Genomic DNA, 17,544 nt, shown 5'->3' with positions numbered 1-17,544 from the left:
CCTCCTCAGCATCATTGGTGTAGATGGGGACGTGTCTTCCTCCTTTTTTCCTGCAGTCGGTGATCAGTTCTTCAGTTTTGCTGACATTGAGGCAGAAATTGTTATCGTTGCACCACGTCACCAAGCATTTTATCACTTTACTATTTTCTGAGTAATCATTGTTTAATATCCAGCCTACAATGGTTGTGTCATCTGTGTTATGGACCAGGCCAGACCCCTCAAAACATTTCAAGTAAGTGTGGCTCAGACCTTAACTTTGCTAGTTGTTTTAAGCAGGTGTAATGCAGATATTCCAGAAATGATGCAGCTGGTCAAACCGCTTAGTTTTAAATAAAATAGATTTTATTTACAAGAAGATGGAGTACTGGGCTAATGGTTGGATACTTGGTAGTGTGGATGAGCAGAGGGATCTTGGTGTCCATGTACACAGATCTCTGAAAGTTGCCACCCAGGTAAATAGTGCTGTGAAGAAGGCATATGGTGTACTGGCTTTTATTGATAGAGGAATTGAGTTCCGGAGTCCTGAGGTCATGTTGCAGTTGAATAAGACTCTGGTGCAGCCTCATCTGGAGTATTGTGTGCAGTTTTGGTCGCCATACTATAGGAAGGATGTGGAGGCATTGGAACGGATACAGAGGAGGTCTACTAGGATGTTGCCTGGTATGGTAGGAAAATCGTATGAGGAAAGGCTGAGGCACTTGGGGCTGTTTTCATTGGAGAAAAGAAGGTTTAGGGGTGACTTGATAGAGGTGTACAAGATGATTAGGGGTTTAGATAGGGTTGAGCATGAGAACCTTTTTCCACGTATGGAGTCAGCTAGTACGAGGGGGCATAGCTTTAAATTAAGGGGTGGTAGGTATAGGACTGATGTTAGGGGTAGATTCTTTACTCAGCGAGTCGTGAGTTCATGGAATGCCCTGCCAGTAACAGTGGTGGACTCTCCTTCTTTATGGGCATTTAAATGGGCATTGGATAGGCATATGGAGGATAATGGGCTAGTGTAGGTTAGGTGGGCTTGGATTGGCGCAACATCGAGGGCCGAAGGGCCTGTACTGTGCTGTATTTTTCTATGTTCTATGTTCTATTACCAAATGAAAGACAAACAAAAGAGAACGGTATGCAGAATAACGTAACCTATCCAAAAACCCAACAGATTATACCATCTTAATGATGCTGTTCCCAATACTTGCAACAATCCCCATAAACATCCCTTGGCACAAAACACAGTGTCTTAGAGGAGAGAGAGAGATGGCAGCATGCAATACCCTCTTCTATGTAGCTGTTTCTTGGACCAGCAGCTTCAAAGCACTACTGCTTGCTAACCAAACCAAACCAGAGGAAAGCTAATCTGGGAGAACTGGCCACTCCCCTTTCATTGTACAATCAAATTGGCCATAAATCCATCCAAGCCAGACTTTTCGGAATCGCTACTTTGACAACCTCGACAAAAAAACAGCCAAGGACAGCATAACCTTGTTAAATGAGCATCATCGTCACATCAGTGAATTTGTAGATGGCGTTCGGACAAACTTTGACCACACTGTTCTGAATGTACGGTGAGTAAAGTAGGGGGCTGAGTACACATTCTTGTGTTGAGGATTATCATGGAGGAGGTGCTGTTTTAATGTGGAGGGTGCTGTGTGTATAAAATAAGCTGCCAGGGTATAAAGTGAAGGTTGGTACAATTACAACATTTAAAAGATATCTGGTTGGTTATATGAATAGGAAAGGTTTAGAGAGATATGGGCCAAATATTGGAAAATGGGACTAGATTTATTTAGGATATTTGGTCAGCATGGACGGGTTGGATCGAAGGATCTGTTTCCATGTTGTATATCTCTACGACTCTATCTTTACTGCGCTCTGTGGGTCAGGAAACTGAGAATGCAGTTGCAGAGGGCAGAGCAGAGACCTAGGTCTAGCAGTTTTGAGATCAGTTTGGTTGGGATTCTAGTGTTGAAGGCAGAGCTGTAGTTGGTTAGTATATCGATATCCTTACTGTCCAGATGTTCCAGGGAAATGGTGTCTGCCATGGACCTGTTGTACCAGTGGGCAAACTGCAAGGGATTAAGGCAGGCTGGGATGCTAGAGTTGATGTGAGCCAGGTCTATTGTATAAATTCAAGTGTCTGTTGTTGCTGCCACTGTTCAAGTTCTGTCTGTGTAGGGTGGGATATGGAGGTCACTTCAGGTCTATTTGTAGATTGTCCCTCTTCATTTTCCCTGTGCAGGCCTTAGCTCAAAGAGAGGACATGGAAGAGAGAATAACTACACTGGAGAAACGCTACCTCAGTGCACAGCGAGAAGCTACATCACTTCACGATGCCAATGATAAACTGGAGAATGAGTTGGCCAGTAAGGAGTCCCTCCTCAAGCAGGTAACTGTTCTTATTTTCTCTTGAATCTGGGTCACAAAGAGAACTGAACTTTCCAAACAAAAGTTTTAAATAAAAGCAGAATATGGCAGAAACTGGAAACTCTACTCAAAGTCAGCCTTGAAAATGTGTTGCTAGAAAAGCGCAGCAGGTCAGGCAGCATCCAAGGAACAGGAAATTCGACGTTTCGGGCATAAGCCTGACCTGCTGCGCTTTTCCAGCAACACATTTTCATCTCTGATCTCCAGCATCTGCAGACCTCACTTTCTCCTCAAAGTCAGCCTGGTCATGAAGGAGGCCATTCAACCCATTCATAAGTGGGAACTGTTTCTCCCTATTGACTCTGTCCAGAGCTTTCAGGATTTTGGACATTCGAACTGATGTCTAAGGAAAGAATAACTTGACCTCTCTAATTAATCTTCATGGTTGACATTCCTCATCCCTGGGACAGTTCTTGGAGACCTCTTCTATACTCTCTTCACTGCCTCACACCCCTCGCTCTATGCCTATGTAAACATCTCCAAGTGATTGAATAGCTCACACACTGTCACACAGTGAATCTCCATCACCTTTTGCATTTGCAATCTGCGCAATCTCCTTAGGCTGCAGGACCCGATGCATTGAAACCATCATCTTGCTCTTTGTTGGCATATCTTTCCAAGCACCACCCTACAGCCTAACAGGTATCCTACACTCCCCACCCTACACTCCTATTTTCCTGCCATCACATTGTCCTCTTGCTCCAATCTTCTACTAACTCTCCTTTTAAAAGCCTTGTCAAAACCAACCTCCTTGATCAATCCAGGCATTCAATGTTCCTCTACTTTATTCTTGATCTCTGGAACGGGCTTGTGTTCACCAGACATGGTAGTGTGAGCAAACAACTGGAAGCAATTGGCCTCACTGCATGTTTAAATACTCCTGTCCTACCTCATGGTGCTATGGAAGGTGTCGTCTGTGGGAGAAGGTAACTATTTCACCGCTTTTCTTCATAAAAACTGACAGCAAAAGATGGAGGCCACTTGGCCCTTCATGCCTGTCCTTGCTCTTTGAATAGTTGTCTAGTTAATCCTACTCCTTCCCCATAGCTCTATAAATGTTTCTCTTTTCAAGAATGATTTACTTCCAAGTTATTAACTGCTTTCACTGCTCTTTCAGGCAATGCATTCCTGTTTTAAAGCTTCCCGTCTACTCTCTGGTTGTTCTACTCATGTTCTTATTTTTTTCCAATTTGTTCATGTGATGTGGGTGTTGCTGCCTAGAGTGGCATTCATTGCATAACACTAGTTGTCCAGGGAACCGTTAGGAGTTGACCATGTTGCTTTGGATCTGGAGTCACATCTAGGCTGAACTGAGCAAGATCAGCAGATCTCCTTGCACCACCACCACGTACTCTCCCCCTCTCCGAACAATACAAACAAAACAAAGTGGAAAGGCACAAGTTCAATCCCCACTTCTGTGCCCCCCTGCCAGAAGTTTGAGTTCCTGTAGCAAAATGCACTCTTGACCACATTGTGAACACACCTACCTTGGCTGATATGTTCTCCAGTGAGAGTCAAACCCAGAGATCTCACTTGGAGACAAAGATGCTACCCACTGGGCCACTAGACCTCTGTCTCCTTATCTATTCTCTCAAAAGCCTTCCACCTTTTCGACAGCTCCATAAAACCTCCCCTTTAACTTTTAGTGGTGAAGACCACCCCCTCCCCCCATCTCTTCCAGTCATTCCACAGAATTGAAGTCCCTCATTATTGGTCCCATTCTGCCCTCTGCCCCAGTGTCCATTGTAAACTGCACGGCCCCTGGGAGGGTCTGCGCAGGGGCAAGATAACGGAGAGGGAACAGAACTCCGCACCATGTCCAAAGCCTTAAGGAAAGGCCCAGATTTTAGCCTTCAGTCAGAAGTTGAGTTCCCTTATGACAGTTTCTCAGTTAATGGAACTACTGGACTTGTTCCACTTTGGTCATCAGTAAATTATGTGATTCTTGGATCTATTCCCACAAGATTATACTTTCGGCTCAATTCAAATGGTCAGGGCAGAAGTCGAATACAGTATTTATCAAGGTTGTAATTTGTTGAATTGCTGCTGACTGTTAGGATCCTGGATTTCGGTCTGGACACAAAAGAACTGACCAGTGCTATCTCTATCTCTCTGTTGCTGGTCACTCAGAGTCTGGGTTGCTGTGGCAACTGACATTTTTACCTGCAAATTGCACTCTGGAGCTGTGGATAATGAAGCTGGAGGCTCCAATGTTTTCTCCCTCACACAGCTAGAGCAGGAATCTCTCTTGCTGTCACTGACTGGCGTTGGTGTGTGTCAGAAGGTTTTACAAGTCAATAAGGAACCTGCTTGACTGCTGTGTAAAACTTTCCTTCATCAGTCATCAGTCACAAAATTGGATTATAGGAGAGTCAAAGTTTGATCTGTTTCTTGATCATTGGGTGAAGCAGCCTTTTTTGAAGACTCACATGCTCCTTGCAAATGTGTAGAATCTTATGACACAGAGGAGGTCATTCGGCCCATCTCTGCGTGGTTGGCTCTTCTCAAAAGTACTAGCCAATCTGTCTCACTGTGCCTGCTCTTTCCCCATAGCAGATATTTTCCTTTTGAGAATTTATCCAACCCCCTTCTGAGGACAATGTTGAAACTGCTTCCACTTGTCCTTTTAAATCGTGCGTCCCAGATCGTGACAACTTGCTCTGTGTACAGGGAAAAAAAATGCCTCTTCTCTCTCTTCCAGTTGTCATAATTCACTCGTCCTCTGGTTACCAACCAACTGTATGTGGAAATGGTGTATTCTGACAACTCTGTCAAAGCCCTTCATGATTATGAACTTCTTCAGCTCTTCCCTCACCCTCTCCTCACCTCTCCCATCCCCTCGCTCATCGCCCCCCTCTTCACCTATCCATTACTTGCCCCTTCTTCACTTCCCCTCTTTGCCCCCCCTTCACCTCTGCCTTTTGACCTCCCCTCCAACCTCACAGTCACACTCTTTGCCTCCCGCCCCTTCACCTTCCCTCACTTAGTGTCAACCCTAAGCCCTTCACCTCCATTCACCCCCCCAACTTTGTCTCCCTACTCTTCACCTCCCCCTTCACCTGTGATAGGGTTAGGGTTAACTCCAAAACAAATCCCCCACCTCTGCTCTAACAGCATTCCCTGTCGCCGCACATTCATGCAGGTGCCAGGTAATATCTTAGTGAATCCCCATGAATGATTACCAAAGACATGACACCCTTCTTAAAGAGTTCTGCCCAGGATTGGCTGTCATTCTCCCAATGTGACCCAATCAGTGTTTATAAAGGTTAATAATAAGCTCCTGTCCGTATAAAGCCCTGGACTTGGTGTGGGTGAATGCTGGGATCCACTCTCTTGGGGAGCTAATGCAGGTCAGAGTGGGCCATTACTGGGCTGTCCAGTCTCACCAGAGATTTGTGTATGTCTGTGTGTGTGTTGTATGCCCACGCGTGTGTGTTGCTCTTTCAGAGTGAGGAGAAGAGTCGGCAGCTCCAGGAATGGCTGGATTCCTCTAAACAGAAGCTGCAGCAGACAATGAGGAAAGCTGAGACTCTCCCGGAGGTGGAGGCTGAACTAGCACAGCGAGTGGCTGCTCTGAACAAGGTATGTTCCATATACTGGGCTCATCCAGGTCCCTATAAGTTCCACACTGCGTCCCTTCACTCACCTCAGCAAGTCCCTCAGCCAGTCATTTTGAAAACCTTTTCAATCTGGTCACTCTTGCATTCTAGAAGCATGGAGACCGAACGGCAGTGGATGCAGGGTCATTTGTTAATTTAAAATCTGAGACAGATTTTTGTTAAGCAGACGTATTAAGGGATATTGCCAAAAGCAGGATATATGGAGTTAAGCCACAGATCAGTCATGGTCTCATGGAACGGTGGATCAGGCTTAAGGGGCTGAATGGCCTGCTTCTGTTCCTAGATGGGACCTTGGTTAAACAGCTCATCTGAAAGATGCAGCTTTGATAATGCAGCCCATCCTTGGCTCTGCGCTGGGAGGGTCAGCGTGGAATGAGCCCTCAGGTCACCAGAGTGGGATTCTGCCTCCCCAACCTCCTGACCCTGAGGCAGACGTAGTTTCATTTGTTGTGAAATTTGTTCATGCAACGAGAGCACAGCTAGCAAGGCCAGCAATTAATTCCCATTCCTAATTTCCCTGCAGAAAGTCACAAGAGGCACCGACAATTCAGTGGCTTGCCTGGCTAAAAAGAACCAGTCATTTTAGTGTGAGTCTGGAGTTTTCCATGTAGGCCAGATTGTGTAAGGATGGCAGATTCTCTCCCTTGCCACACATTGTTGAACCATATATGTTTTTAGGACAATCTAGTACTCTAATAATCATTCCTGGGATGGCAGGACTAAGATTCAGACTAAGGATACGGGGTAAGCCATTCAGGACTGAGATGAGGAGAATTTTCTTCACTTAGGGAGTAATTCTCTGCTGCAGAAAATAATTTAGACCAAAACATTGAGCATTTTCAAGAAGGAGTTGGCTACAGTTCTTGGGGCTAAACGATCAAAGGGTATATGTGAGAAAGTGGGCACAGAGGACTGATTTGGATGATCTGCTATGATCCTATTGAATAGTGGAGAAGATTCAAAGAGCTAAATGGCCTACTTCTGCTCCCATTTTCTATGTTTCTATTATTAATGTGAAGAGCATTTCAATCTGGATTTATGAATCCATTGAATTTAAATTCCTCCATCTTCCATGTTGAGATTTGAACTCATGCCCCAGCATGTAAATCCAGATCTCTGGGTTAAATCATGTGGTAACATTACCAAATCACATTAGGCCTCATTCAGGGTGAGTGCACTGCTCCATGGTAGGGGTAGAGCTAGGAGACCATTTCTGCTCTTTACATCTCGCTATGTAATCGGATCAGACTAACTCTGGAATCTCTCTGGTGCAGGCAGAAGAGAGGCATGGGAACATCGAGGAGCGGCTCTGTCAACTGGAGACAGAGCTGGAAGAGAAAAACCAGGAGCTGCAAAGGGTAAAGTCTCCTAATGTCCCAAAGCAGGAACACTTTTTATCCTTGATCAGCCGAGACGGCTATCTCAATCACCTGTGAATACTGCAGACTCATTCAAACAAATCTGGAAACTAGATATCAAGGATCACTTTTCACTTTGTGCTGTAGCTTCTCTCTCTCTCTCACACACACACACTCTTGCCCCTGTGTGGTGACATGGTGGAAGGTTTCCTGACCTGATTATCAGGATGTGAAGCTGGGTCATGAGCACTCATTCCTAGAAACTCCTAAGATGGGTCTTGCATCCTGGAGGCTTCTATCCCATAGATACCCAGTGTGCCACATGACCTTCCCAGGACAGGAGCACATTAGGGAGTACAGGTTGTTCTACTATTACACATGTTTCATTAAAGTGAATTGGCTGTAACACGATTGACAAATTGGGAACATTGTTTCTAAAGTACAAACTTTTAAAACGTGTTAGCTGTAATGTGATTACTGTGTAAACATTATAAGCACTATTTCTAAAGCACGATTTTTTAATAATACAGAGTTGCACAAGAATGCAACCATCACATTATAGAAGATCTACCTGTACGTTTAATTGAAGTGGATTATTTGACTCCAGCCTGCACTTGACTTTTCCAAAAAATTGTAAGATCCTTTGAAATGCAATGAAAAGCGCATGGAACTGATTTCTAATATCCTCGGTAGTCATGGTGGGATTTGAACCCAGGACCCCTTGAGGCATTACGATGGGCCTCTGGAATTCTAGACATTTGTCACCATCCTCATCCTGACTTCCATGCATCAGAGTACTCTGGGGGGAAACCTAGCAGATCTTCAATACCTGAATAAAAGCAAAATACTGCTGATGCTGGAGATCTGAAACAAACCCAGAGAATCCTGGAAAAACTCTGCAAGTCTGGCACCATCTTTGGAGAGAGAGAAACAGAGCTAACTTTTCAAAACCATGATGAGTCTTCTTCTGAACTGAACTGAAGAAGAGTCAAATCAGACTGGAAACATTAACTCTGTTCCTCTCTTTGCACAGATGCTGCCAGACCTGCTGAGTTTCTCTAGCCCGTTCCTGGTGGATTTTATCCCTCCCCAGCTTTGAGAGGTGGTAATGGTGGTGACTGATCATTGAGGTTTGGCCACAGCACGTCGTGAGGCTACGCCGACTGCGTGTCTTAACCCGTGTTCGTTCCTGTGCGCAGGCTCGGCAGCGGGAGAAGATGAACGACGAGCATAACAAGCGCCTGTCAGAGACTGTCGACAAACTCCTCTCTGAATCCAACGAGCGGTTACAGCTTCATCTGAAGGAGAGGATGGCAGCATTGGAAGAGAAGGTGAGAACTCACTCTTACCAGAAATGTGTGGCGAGGAAAGACGGGTGAGCAGGTGCAGCCAGGCATCTCTCACTCAACTGATGAGACAGAGATCAATAGATTTCTACAAAGACATCAAGGGAAATGGGTACAGTATGGGAATAAAAGGTTGAGATAGGGGATTAATAGTTGATTGCTGGGCATTATCCATGAGGTGGAATAACCTATTCCTATTTCCAACATTCCAGTGTAAAAGCAAAACTGATTGAACAGGAATGTAGCTGAAGGTTAGGGTTGAAGAAGCAGCATCAATTGAAACAATGGGGCGGCACAAAGGCTCAGTAGTCAGCAATTCTGCCTCTCAGCGCCAGGGACCTAGGTTCGATTCCAGCCTCGAGCGACTGTCAGTATGGAGTTTGCCCATTCTCCCCGTGTCTGCGTGGGTTTCCTCCGGGTGCTCTAGTTTCATTTCACAGCCACAGAGATGTGCAGCCCAGGTGAATTGGCCATGCTAAATAGCTCATAGTGTTAGTTGCTTAAGTCAGAGGAAAATGGGTCTGGGTGGGTTATTCTTCAGAAAGTTGGTGTAGACTTGTTGGGCCGAAGGGCCTGTTTCCACACTCTAGGGAACCTAATCAATGGAACATAGTCATGAAGAGTACAGTATGATTCGAAGGTCTGCATGGTTTACATTGCTGAATAAAACAGATGTTTGCAGTTATATAGAGCCTTTTGCATCCCGTGGAGATTTACAGCTGATGAAGTATTTTCTATATTCAATAAAGTTCTCTCATAATGTTAATGTAATAGGAAACAGCAGTCAATTTATACACCGCAAGCTCCAACAAGCAGCAATGAAATTGTGCATGTATCCATCAACATTTTAATTATGTTAGTTAAGTGATAAATACTTTCCAGGGCCCTGGCAGGAATCCTCTCACTTGTTTCACAACAGTGCCAAGGGGTCCTTCACATCCACCCGAGAGGACCAACAGGAGCTTGTTTTAACATCTTATCTGAAAAACAGGACCTCTGACAGTGCAGCATTCCCTCAGACTGAACATTGGGAATGTCAGCCTAGATTTTGGGCTTAAGTCACAGGTGTGGGACCTGACCTTGTGACTGAGAGCTAGCTGCCTGGAGAAATATAATGGACATCAAATCTTACGGCACAGAAAGAAGCCATTTGGCCCATCCCACTCAGTGAAAGAGTTGCCCAAGTTAGTTCCACAGATTTCCCCATCAACTCGCAGGTTAGCCCTCTTCTGATAAGTGTCAGGTTTCTGCGATAGGAGACACTAAGGAGTTCCCTGCTGACATGCACCTAATGAATGAAAATAATGTGGTTGGACATTCACATCCACGATGTGTTTCAGTGATGGTGTGCTCCTGTTCAGTTGGGGAGGGTACATTGCTGTGGAAACTGGCAAGCTATGGAAAGTGGTAGGAGAGGCTCCAATTTCTTTCCCGCACTCAGCTGACCAGAAATCTCCCCTGCTTTTAGCACCCACCTGCTGCTGGCATGTGTTGGAAGGATTTGCGGGTTAATACTTAATCTGTTTAGTCGCATTATAAACCCATCTTCCTTGGCCAAGAAGGCCTGGAGCAGGATTTGAACCAACAGCTCCTGGCTCAGAAACAGGTACACGACCCATTGTGCCACAGAGTATCCTTGTTACTGTACTTGCTTTACACCTGCTGAAATAGGAACAGCTTCTGTCATGTTTTTGTCTGCTGTGCATTTCATGTGACAACCTCTCTGCCCTCTTTGCCTAGCGACTGTGAAAATCTAATCTCTGTCTTTCCTTTTCTGTCTCTTTCCTTTCCCTTTTTTAATTCCTCGCCTCGTAGAATGCACTAAGTCAGGAGCTCTCAAACATCAAAAAGGTGCAGGAGGAAGTGCTACTCAACAAGGTATCTTCTTCTCCATTTGAACTAAATGGTTACACAAAAACCCTTCAGTACTGGACCAAGAGCCATGGACTCCAATCCTGAATAGACCAGATGACCAATTTCCCACAACCGATCTTGGCATTGAAAGGATTTATTGGCCAGAATCCAATTGTTCCAGGGAGTGAGAAGAAGGGTAGGAGGAGGAACTTAGTTCTGTGAACAGCTGGAAATCAGGTTCTGGACAGCTAGATGCAAGGTTTTGCAATTCAGATGTCTGAACTTCCAAAGGGAGCTTAGGCTTGAAGGGAGAAATGGGCACAGGATCAGGAGTGGCCAATAGCAGCAGGCTGATGGGTGGGAAGGATGGGATATGGGTGTGTGTATGTAGCCCCCCCGCCTCCCCCACCCAAACCATCCCCCAAGAACTCGAGGATGGCTTGTAAGGGCTGAATGCCTACCTACGTGCCCTCTCAATGTGACATCTTTGACTCTTTAAAGCAACCACGGGAGCATTGACTTCCTGACGTCTCCCTGCCACTGGATTCACCAAACTCATGCTGAGTTGAAAAGCTCGTGAGAAAAGCCAAATCATTGTTTGAGCGAACTTGAGACTCACTCCAACACCCACCTCTGAAATCAGAATCCAGACCAGATGTAATGAGAGTTGTAGAGCCGAGATCACTGGAAGTATTTCAAGAGGAGGTCGATTGGTTTTTGAAATAACAGAGGGGGCAGTGAGGAGCGGACATAAAAGAGCTGAGGCAGAAGTGGGTACTGCAGATGCTGGAGATTAGAGTGGTGCTGGAAAAGCACATAGTAGTTCAGGCAGTATCCACTCTAATCTTGACACCAAAGAGATGAGACCTGGTCAGATTAGCTGTGACTTTAAAGAATGGCGGACAGTCTTGAGGGAACAAATGGCCTATACCTCCTTCTAATACTTAAGTTTTCTTAGATCACTGTCCTGACTTGTACCTTGCAGTGGGTGGACAGGCTGTGAGGAATCTGGAGGTATGTTACTCAGTGCAGAATTCCCAGTCTCTCATCTACTGTGTCTCCATAGGTTAATACAACACCACTGAGTATGGCCCTGTGTCGAAAATGTTAAAAGGATTCAGAAGGTTGACCAGAGAATCATATAATGTAGAAGAAACCCTTTGGCCCAATAAGCCAAAACTATGCTAAATCTACACTAGCCTCACTTGGCCCATAGCCTTAATGTGACATTTCAAGTGTTCATCCAAGTACTTTTTTTTTTAAAGAGGTTTGAGGTTACCTGCCTCTATCACTCCCCCAGGCCGTGCATTCCAGACCCCCACCAGCATCTGAATGAAAAAAATATAATCTTGCCCAGTAAATATCTCCATCAGTACCATCACTGCTCCTCTCCTGGTCTATATTAAGACCTGCTACTGAAGATTCTGGTTACCAGCAGAAATTGAAGAGAAACACTAAATCCATGCTGGTCAATCAGGTAAACAATAAAGCAACTTTTGGTTGCTCTTCTGTATGTTTCTTTACTTTCAGAGAATGAATGATCAGTTTGCAATACTATGAAGTGTGCGGTTGCATTGTAAATATTTCTTTTCGTAATTTAAATATGCAACATACTTTTAAATATATATTAACATTTTAAAGACTAAGGTAGTGAATAATTAGAAAGCAGAATTGCTAAGGTCCTTCAAGTGCCCCAGCAGATAAAGGCACAACTCAGTGTGACAATAAAACACACAGAGCTGGAGGCTACAGGTTTCCTTCATGTTTAGTGCTGAGTGAGCTGACCACAACAAGGGGTGTCTCTGCAAATGACCATATCCCTGAGCTCAGGGGTAAATGGTGAGAGGGCGAGAGAGGAAACTGATTGGTGTCCAGTGACATCTGAAGGATGCATAGCAAGACTGAAGGTGAGGATGTGGAATTGCATGTGAATATTCTCCCTCCAGTAACAATAATCAATACTTTTTAATGCTAGTGGATTGTACTGGCATTTGTGTACAGCATCCAAATCCCATTCACAAACACAAACATTTTACAAACTATTTCTGCTGTTTGGGAGTGAGATCTTGAGGCCAGGATCTGAAATGACATGATGGGGGTGATTTTAACTCAAAAGTCATCCACTCAGACAATATTGAAATCAGACCCTTGGAAACAGTACTGCACACAAAAGAATGATAGAAAAGATTGGAATTATCATCCTCCAACTGCAGTTGATGCTCAATCCATTGTGTTTAATTTAAATCTGAGATTGATAGGTTTTAGTCACAGATCAGCCATGGTCTCATTCAATAGTGAAACAGGCTGAAAGGGGCTAAATGGCCTCCTCCAGTTCTGATGTCCCAATGAATGGTGATGAAAAGAGCACGCTGTTTGTTCCAATATTTAAGCTTTTCAGGATATTTCACTCATAAACCTCCCTCCTTGCCCTGACTGAATCCTTCACAGAGACACTCCTTCCTCTGGTTGGCAAATCAAAAAGGTTGGGACAGATCATGAAGTTTGAGCTGGGATGTTTTGGAACTCAGAGAGTCATGTGAATTGAACAAACCCTTTTCTCCCTTTCTCTGACCTTCCCCCAAGAAGCTTTTGGATCCTGGCGATCAGTTGCGGCTTTACAAATGGAAATCTTCAACTGTTTAACAATCTCCAAAAATATGGAAGAAAGATAAGTGAGTGGAGCTGACATACAGATAAGTTATGATCTCACTGAATGATAGAACAATCTAAAAAGGGGGTGAATCACCTCTTCCTGTTGCTGACTGTAGGCTGCTGCTATGCAGGAGGTTTGGAGAGATGTCACTGAATTGCTTGGAGTGCAGTGTGTGGTTATTGCAAACAACAGTGGGATAATGATCAGATAATCTGTTTTCGTTGGTGTTGGTTTAGGGATAAATAGTAGACTCAACATCAGGATATCTCCCTTGTCTTCTTTGAAATCGTATCTTGGAATCTTTCATCTCCATCTGACAGAACAGAAGCAACCTCGAGAGAACATGGGAAAGGTAGTATCCCCCACAGAGTTCACCTCTCCCTCAGTACTGCAGTGGGAGTGTCAGTCTGCTTTATGTGGACGTGTCTGTGGATTTAGGATTTGCAGACAAATTTAGCAGCTACCTTGTACACAGCAGGATACTACAAATAGCTGTGGTATAAACAACCAGTTTCTATTGTTGTTGCGTAGGGCACAAATGGCAGTTTAAACCTGTGGAAAATCCCTGACCCATCCTTCAACTTTATCATTTATGTCCATCTGAAACTTCGCTGATAATTTAAATAAGGCACCTGCTAGAACGCAGCACTCCCTCAGTATTGCACTACCACGGTTGCTTTTCTGAAGGGAGCAGGGATTGGACACATGACTTCCTGACTCTTACATGATGGTGTCAACCTCTGACTGACAGCTGACACTTCTGTCACTGGTCAGCAGGGACCTTGATGAAACAGGAGGTGGTTTGAACGTTGCTTTTTTTTTGGAGCCAGTGAGGTTGGTGTGTCTGGGTTCTTGTGTGATTGATCTTGGGGTGATTAACTGGCTTTTATCTCCTGACAGGAGCAGTTGATGGCGGAGGTGGAGAGGATGCAGACAGAACTGGAGCAGTTGAGAGCAAAGACGGGCATTCGAGATGCTTACTCAAGGTAAACCGGGCCAAAGCCAAAGTCAGATTCGCTTGGCAATCATTAATTGAAGAGCCCTAACGTTGCCACAAGCAGCCACTCACATTTCCCACAACTCCATCTGCAGTCAATTATCCCAAAAGAGCAACAACTCCAGTTGCCACTTCTGGATGAGAACATGCCTGGAGATGCCATTTCATGACCTCTCACCCTGAGCTGCCCTGCCCAACAATTGGTGCCTTCTTCACAAGAATTTATTATCCAGTTGGATTAAGCATGGATTAATATTCGCCCCATATCCAATATTTTATTTGCTAATAATTGACAGGAAGTAAAATTTAAAAATGCAAATATAATGTATTTTTTACGCTCCTCTAATTTTTCTCTGTTAGATCTCAGCTGTAATAAGAATTGAACTCACATTGTTGGTATCCCTCAGTATCCATCTAGCCATCCAACCCACTGAGCAATCCAATTCCCATTGCTACCTCTGAACTGCCCTTAAAAGCCACCCTGTCCTTGAGGGGAAACAAATTCTGGCCTTTTCAGTGACCTTGCCCATGAGTGAAAATGTTTGAGAAAGGCATTCCTGGGATGAATGGCCTACTTCTGCCATCCAATCAGTACCCTTTTCTCATGCAGAATGAATTGTTGTTCCCTTTGAAATCTGGTATTCATGCATCTGATCTGATAAGGGCAAGATATAAATATTTTAAAAGCATGTCTCTTTGTCTAAACAGTGTCAGTTTTCATTTGATTTTGCTCCTGTAAATCACTTTTTGATGTTTAAGCTACCATCTAAATGCAGGTTGTTGTTGGGGGAAGAGAGAACAGAGAGTCTTTGCCTTACTCTCCAGGATTTCCTGGGCAGTGCAGTGATTTTTTTGGGCCTCAGAATTGGGCAAGTGTAGATGACAGCCAGTCCCACTGGTAGCTAAGACCATAGATTCTTAAGCAGGTGTGATTCTTACTGGGATATCTTTTCAGAGAATAGAACAGTACAGCACAGTACAGGCCCTTTAGCCCTTGATGTTGTGCCAGCTTTTATCCTACTTTAGGATCAAGCTAGCCTTCATACCCTTCATCGTCCCAACTTCCATGTGCCTATCCAAGAGTCGTTTGAATGTCCCTAATGTCTCTGACTCTACTCCCACTGCTGGCAGTGCATTCCATGCACCCACCACCCTCTGAGTAAAGAACCTATCTCTGACATCTCCCCTAAACCTTTTTCAATTACTGTAAAATTGTGCCCCTAGTGACTGACTTTTCCGCCCTGGGAAAAAGTCTCTGGCTATCCACTCTGTCTATGCCTTTCAACATCTTGTACACCTCTGTCAAGTCACCTCCAATGAGAAAAGCCCTAGCTCCCTCAACCTTTCTTCAGAAGACATGCCCTCCAGTCCTGGCAGCATCCTGGTAAATTTCCTCTGCACCCTCTCTAAAGCTTCCACATCCTTCCTATAATGAGGCAATCGGAACTCAACACAATATTTCAGGTGTGGTCAAACCAGGACTCTACAGAGCTGCAGCATAGCCTCACAGCTCTTAACCTCAATCCCCCGGCTAATGAAAGCCAACACCCCAGATGCCTTCCGAACAACCCTATTAACTTGAGTGACAACATTGAGGGATCAATGGACATGGATCCCAAGATCCCTCTGTTCCTCCACACTGCCAAGAACCCTGCCTTTCACCCTGTATTCTGCATTCAAATTTGACCCTTCAAAATGAATCACTTCACACTTTTCCAGGTTGAACTCCATCTGCCACTTATCAGCCCAGTTCTGCACCCTGTCAATGTCTCATTGAAACTTACAACAGCCCTCCACATTATCCACAACTCCACCAACCTTTGTGTCATTGGCAAACTTACTAATCCACCCTTCAACTTTCACATCCAAGTCATTTATAAAAATCACAATGAGCAGAGGTCCCAGAGCCGATCTCTGGAACACCACTGGTCACCGAGCTCCAGGCTGAATACTTTCCATTTGCTCCCACCCCCCTTTGTCTTATATGGTCCAGTCAATTCTGTATTCAGACATCCAAGTTTCCCTGTATCCCATGCCTCTTTCTGAATGAGCCTACCACAGGGAACCTTATCAAACGCTTTGCTAAAATCCATGTACCCCACATCCACCACTCTACCTTCATCAACATGTTTTGTCACACCCTCAAAGAATTCAGTAAGGTTTGTGAGCATGACCTGCCCCTCACAAAGTCACGCTGACTATCTCTAATCGAACTAGGGTTTTCCAAGTAATCATTATTCTTGTCTCTCAGAATCCTCTCCAATACTTTGCCTACCACTGACATAATTCCTAAGATTATCCCTAATCCCTTTCTTGAAAAAAGGGAATAACATTTGCCAACCTCCAATCATCTAGCACTACTCCAATGGACAGTGAGGATGCAAAGGTCATTGCCAAAGGCGCAGCAATCTCTTCCCTCACTTCCTGTAGTAACCGAGGGTATATCCTGTCTGGTCCAGGGGGTTTATCTATCCGTATGTTTTTCAAAATTTTCAACACATTCTCCTTAATATCAACCTGTTCTTGCATATCAGTCTGTTTCATGCTGTCCTCAGAAATGTCAAGGTCCCTCTCGCTAGTCGCTAGTGAATAATGAAGCAAGGTATTCATTAAGGACCTCCCCTACTTTTAGATTACTTACAGTGTTGAAACAGGCCCTTCGGCCCAACAAGTCCACACCGACCCGCCGAAGCGCAACCCACCCATACCCGTACATTTACTCCTTACCTAACACTACGGGCAATTTTTGCATGGCCAATTCACCTGACCCACACATCTTTGTGACTGTGGGAGGAAACCGGAGCACCCGGAGGAAACCCACGCAGACACAGGGAGAACGTGCAAACTCCACACAGCCTGAGGTGGGAATTGAACCCGGGTCTCTGGCGCTGTGAGGCAGTAGTGCTAACCACTGTGCCACCGTGTGTACTTCCTCCAACTCCAGGCACAAGTTCCCTCCACAATCCCTCATCGTCCTTACCCTCAACCCTGGCCTTCCTCTTATTCCTCACACAATGAATTTACCTCTGTTGGATTTTCCCTGTGCACAGTTGTTGAACACTGGCCACCTCCAGTCATCTCCAAGAACTGTGTGGTCTATGCTTCATAGAAATATAGTAAATAGGAGTAGGCCATTCAGCCCTTCAAACCTGCTCCACCATTCAATATGATGCATGGCTGATCATCCAACTCAGTCCCCTGTTCCTGCTTTCTCCCCATATCCTTTTGATCCCTTTAGCTAAGAATTGTACCTAACTCGTTCTTGAAAATAGACAAGCTGCCATAAATATTCAAAGAGTTT

At 44.7% G+C, this 17,544-nt stretch overlaps 1 protein-coding gene across 5 annotated transcripts in view; it reads left to right on the top strand.

The window, feature by feature from the left end:
• The window catches only part of ppfia3 (PTPRF interacting protein alpha 3), a 136,117-nt gene that overhangs the window by 64,767 nt on the left and 53,806 nt on the right, over window positions 1–17,544 (top strand). For 4 of the 5 annotated variants that reach the window (XM_060849616.1, XM_060849617.1, XM_060849615.1 and 1 more), the window contains 5 exons: window positions 2,231–2,377; window positions 5,863–5,997; window positions 7,310–7,393; window positions 8,593–8,724; window positions 14,147–14,232. In XM_060849616.1, the coding sequence (XP_060705599.1) occupies window positions 2,231–2,377; window positions 5,863–5,997; window positions 7,310–7,393; window positions 8,593–8,724; window positions 14,147–14,232 (584 nt within the window). Of the gene's footprint in view, window positions 1–2,230; window positions 2,378–5,862; window positions 5,998–7,309; window positions 7,394–8,592; window positions 8,725–10,554; window positions 10,618–14,146; window positions 14,233–17,544 lie in introns of all 5 variants that reach the window. The other variant, XM_060849619.1, reaches the window with a different exon arrangement.

The sequence above is a fragment of the Hemiscyllium ocellatum genome, chromosome 33, assembly GCF_020745735.1.
Source record: "Hemiscyllium ocellatum isolate sHemOce1 chromosome 33, sHemOce1.pat.X.cur, whole genome shotgun sequence".
NCBI classification, from domain to species: Eukaryota; Metazoa; Chordata; class Chondrichthyes; order Orectolobiformes; family Hemiscylliidae; genus Hemiscyllium; species Hemiscyllium ocellatum.
Note: the sequence above shows the minus strand (reverse complement) of the source record. Positions and strands in the feature narration are given on the sequence as shown.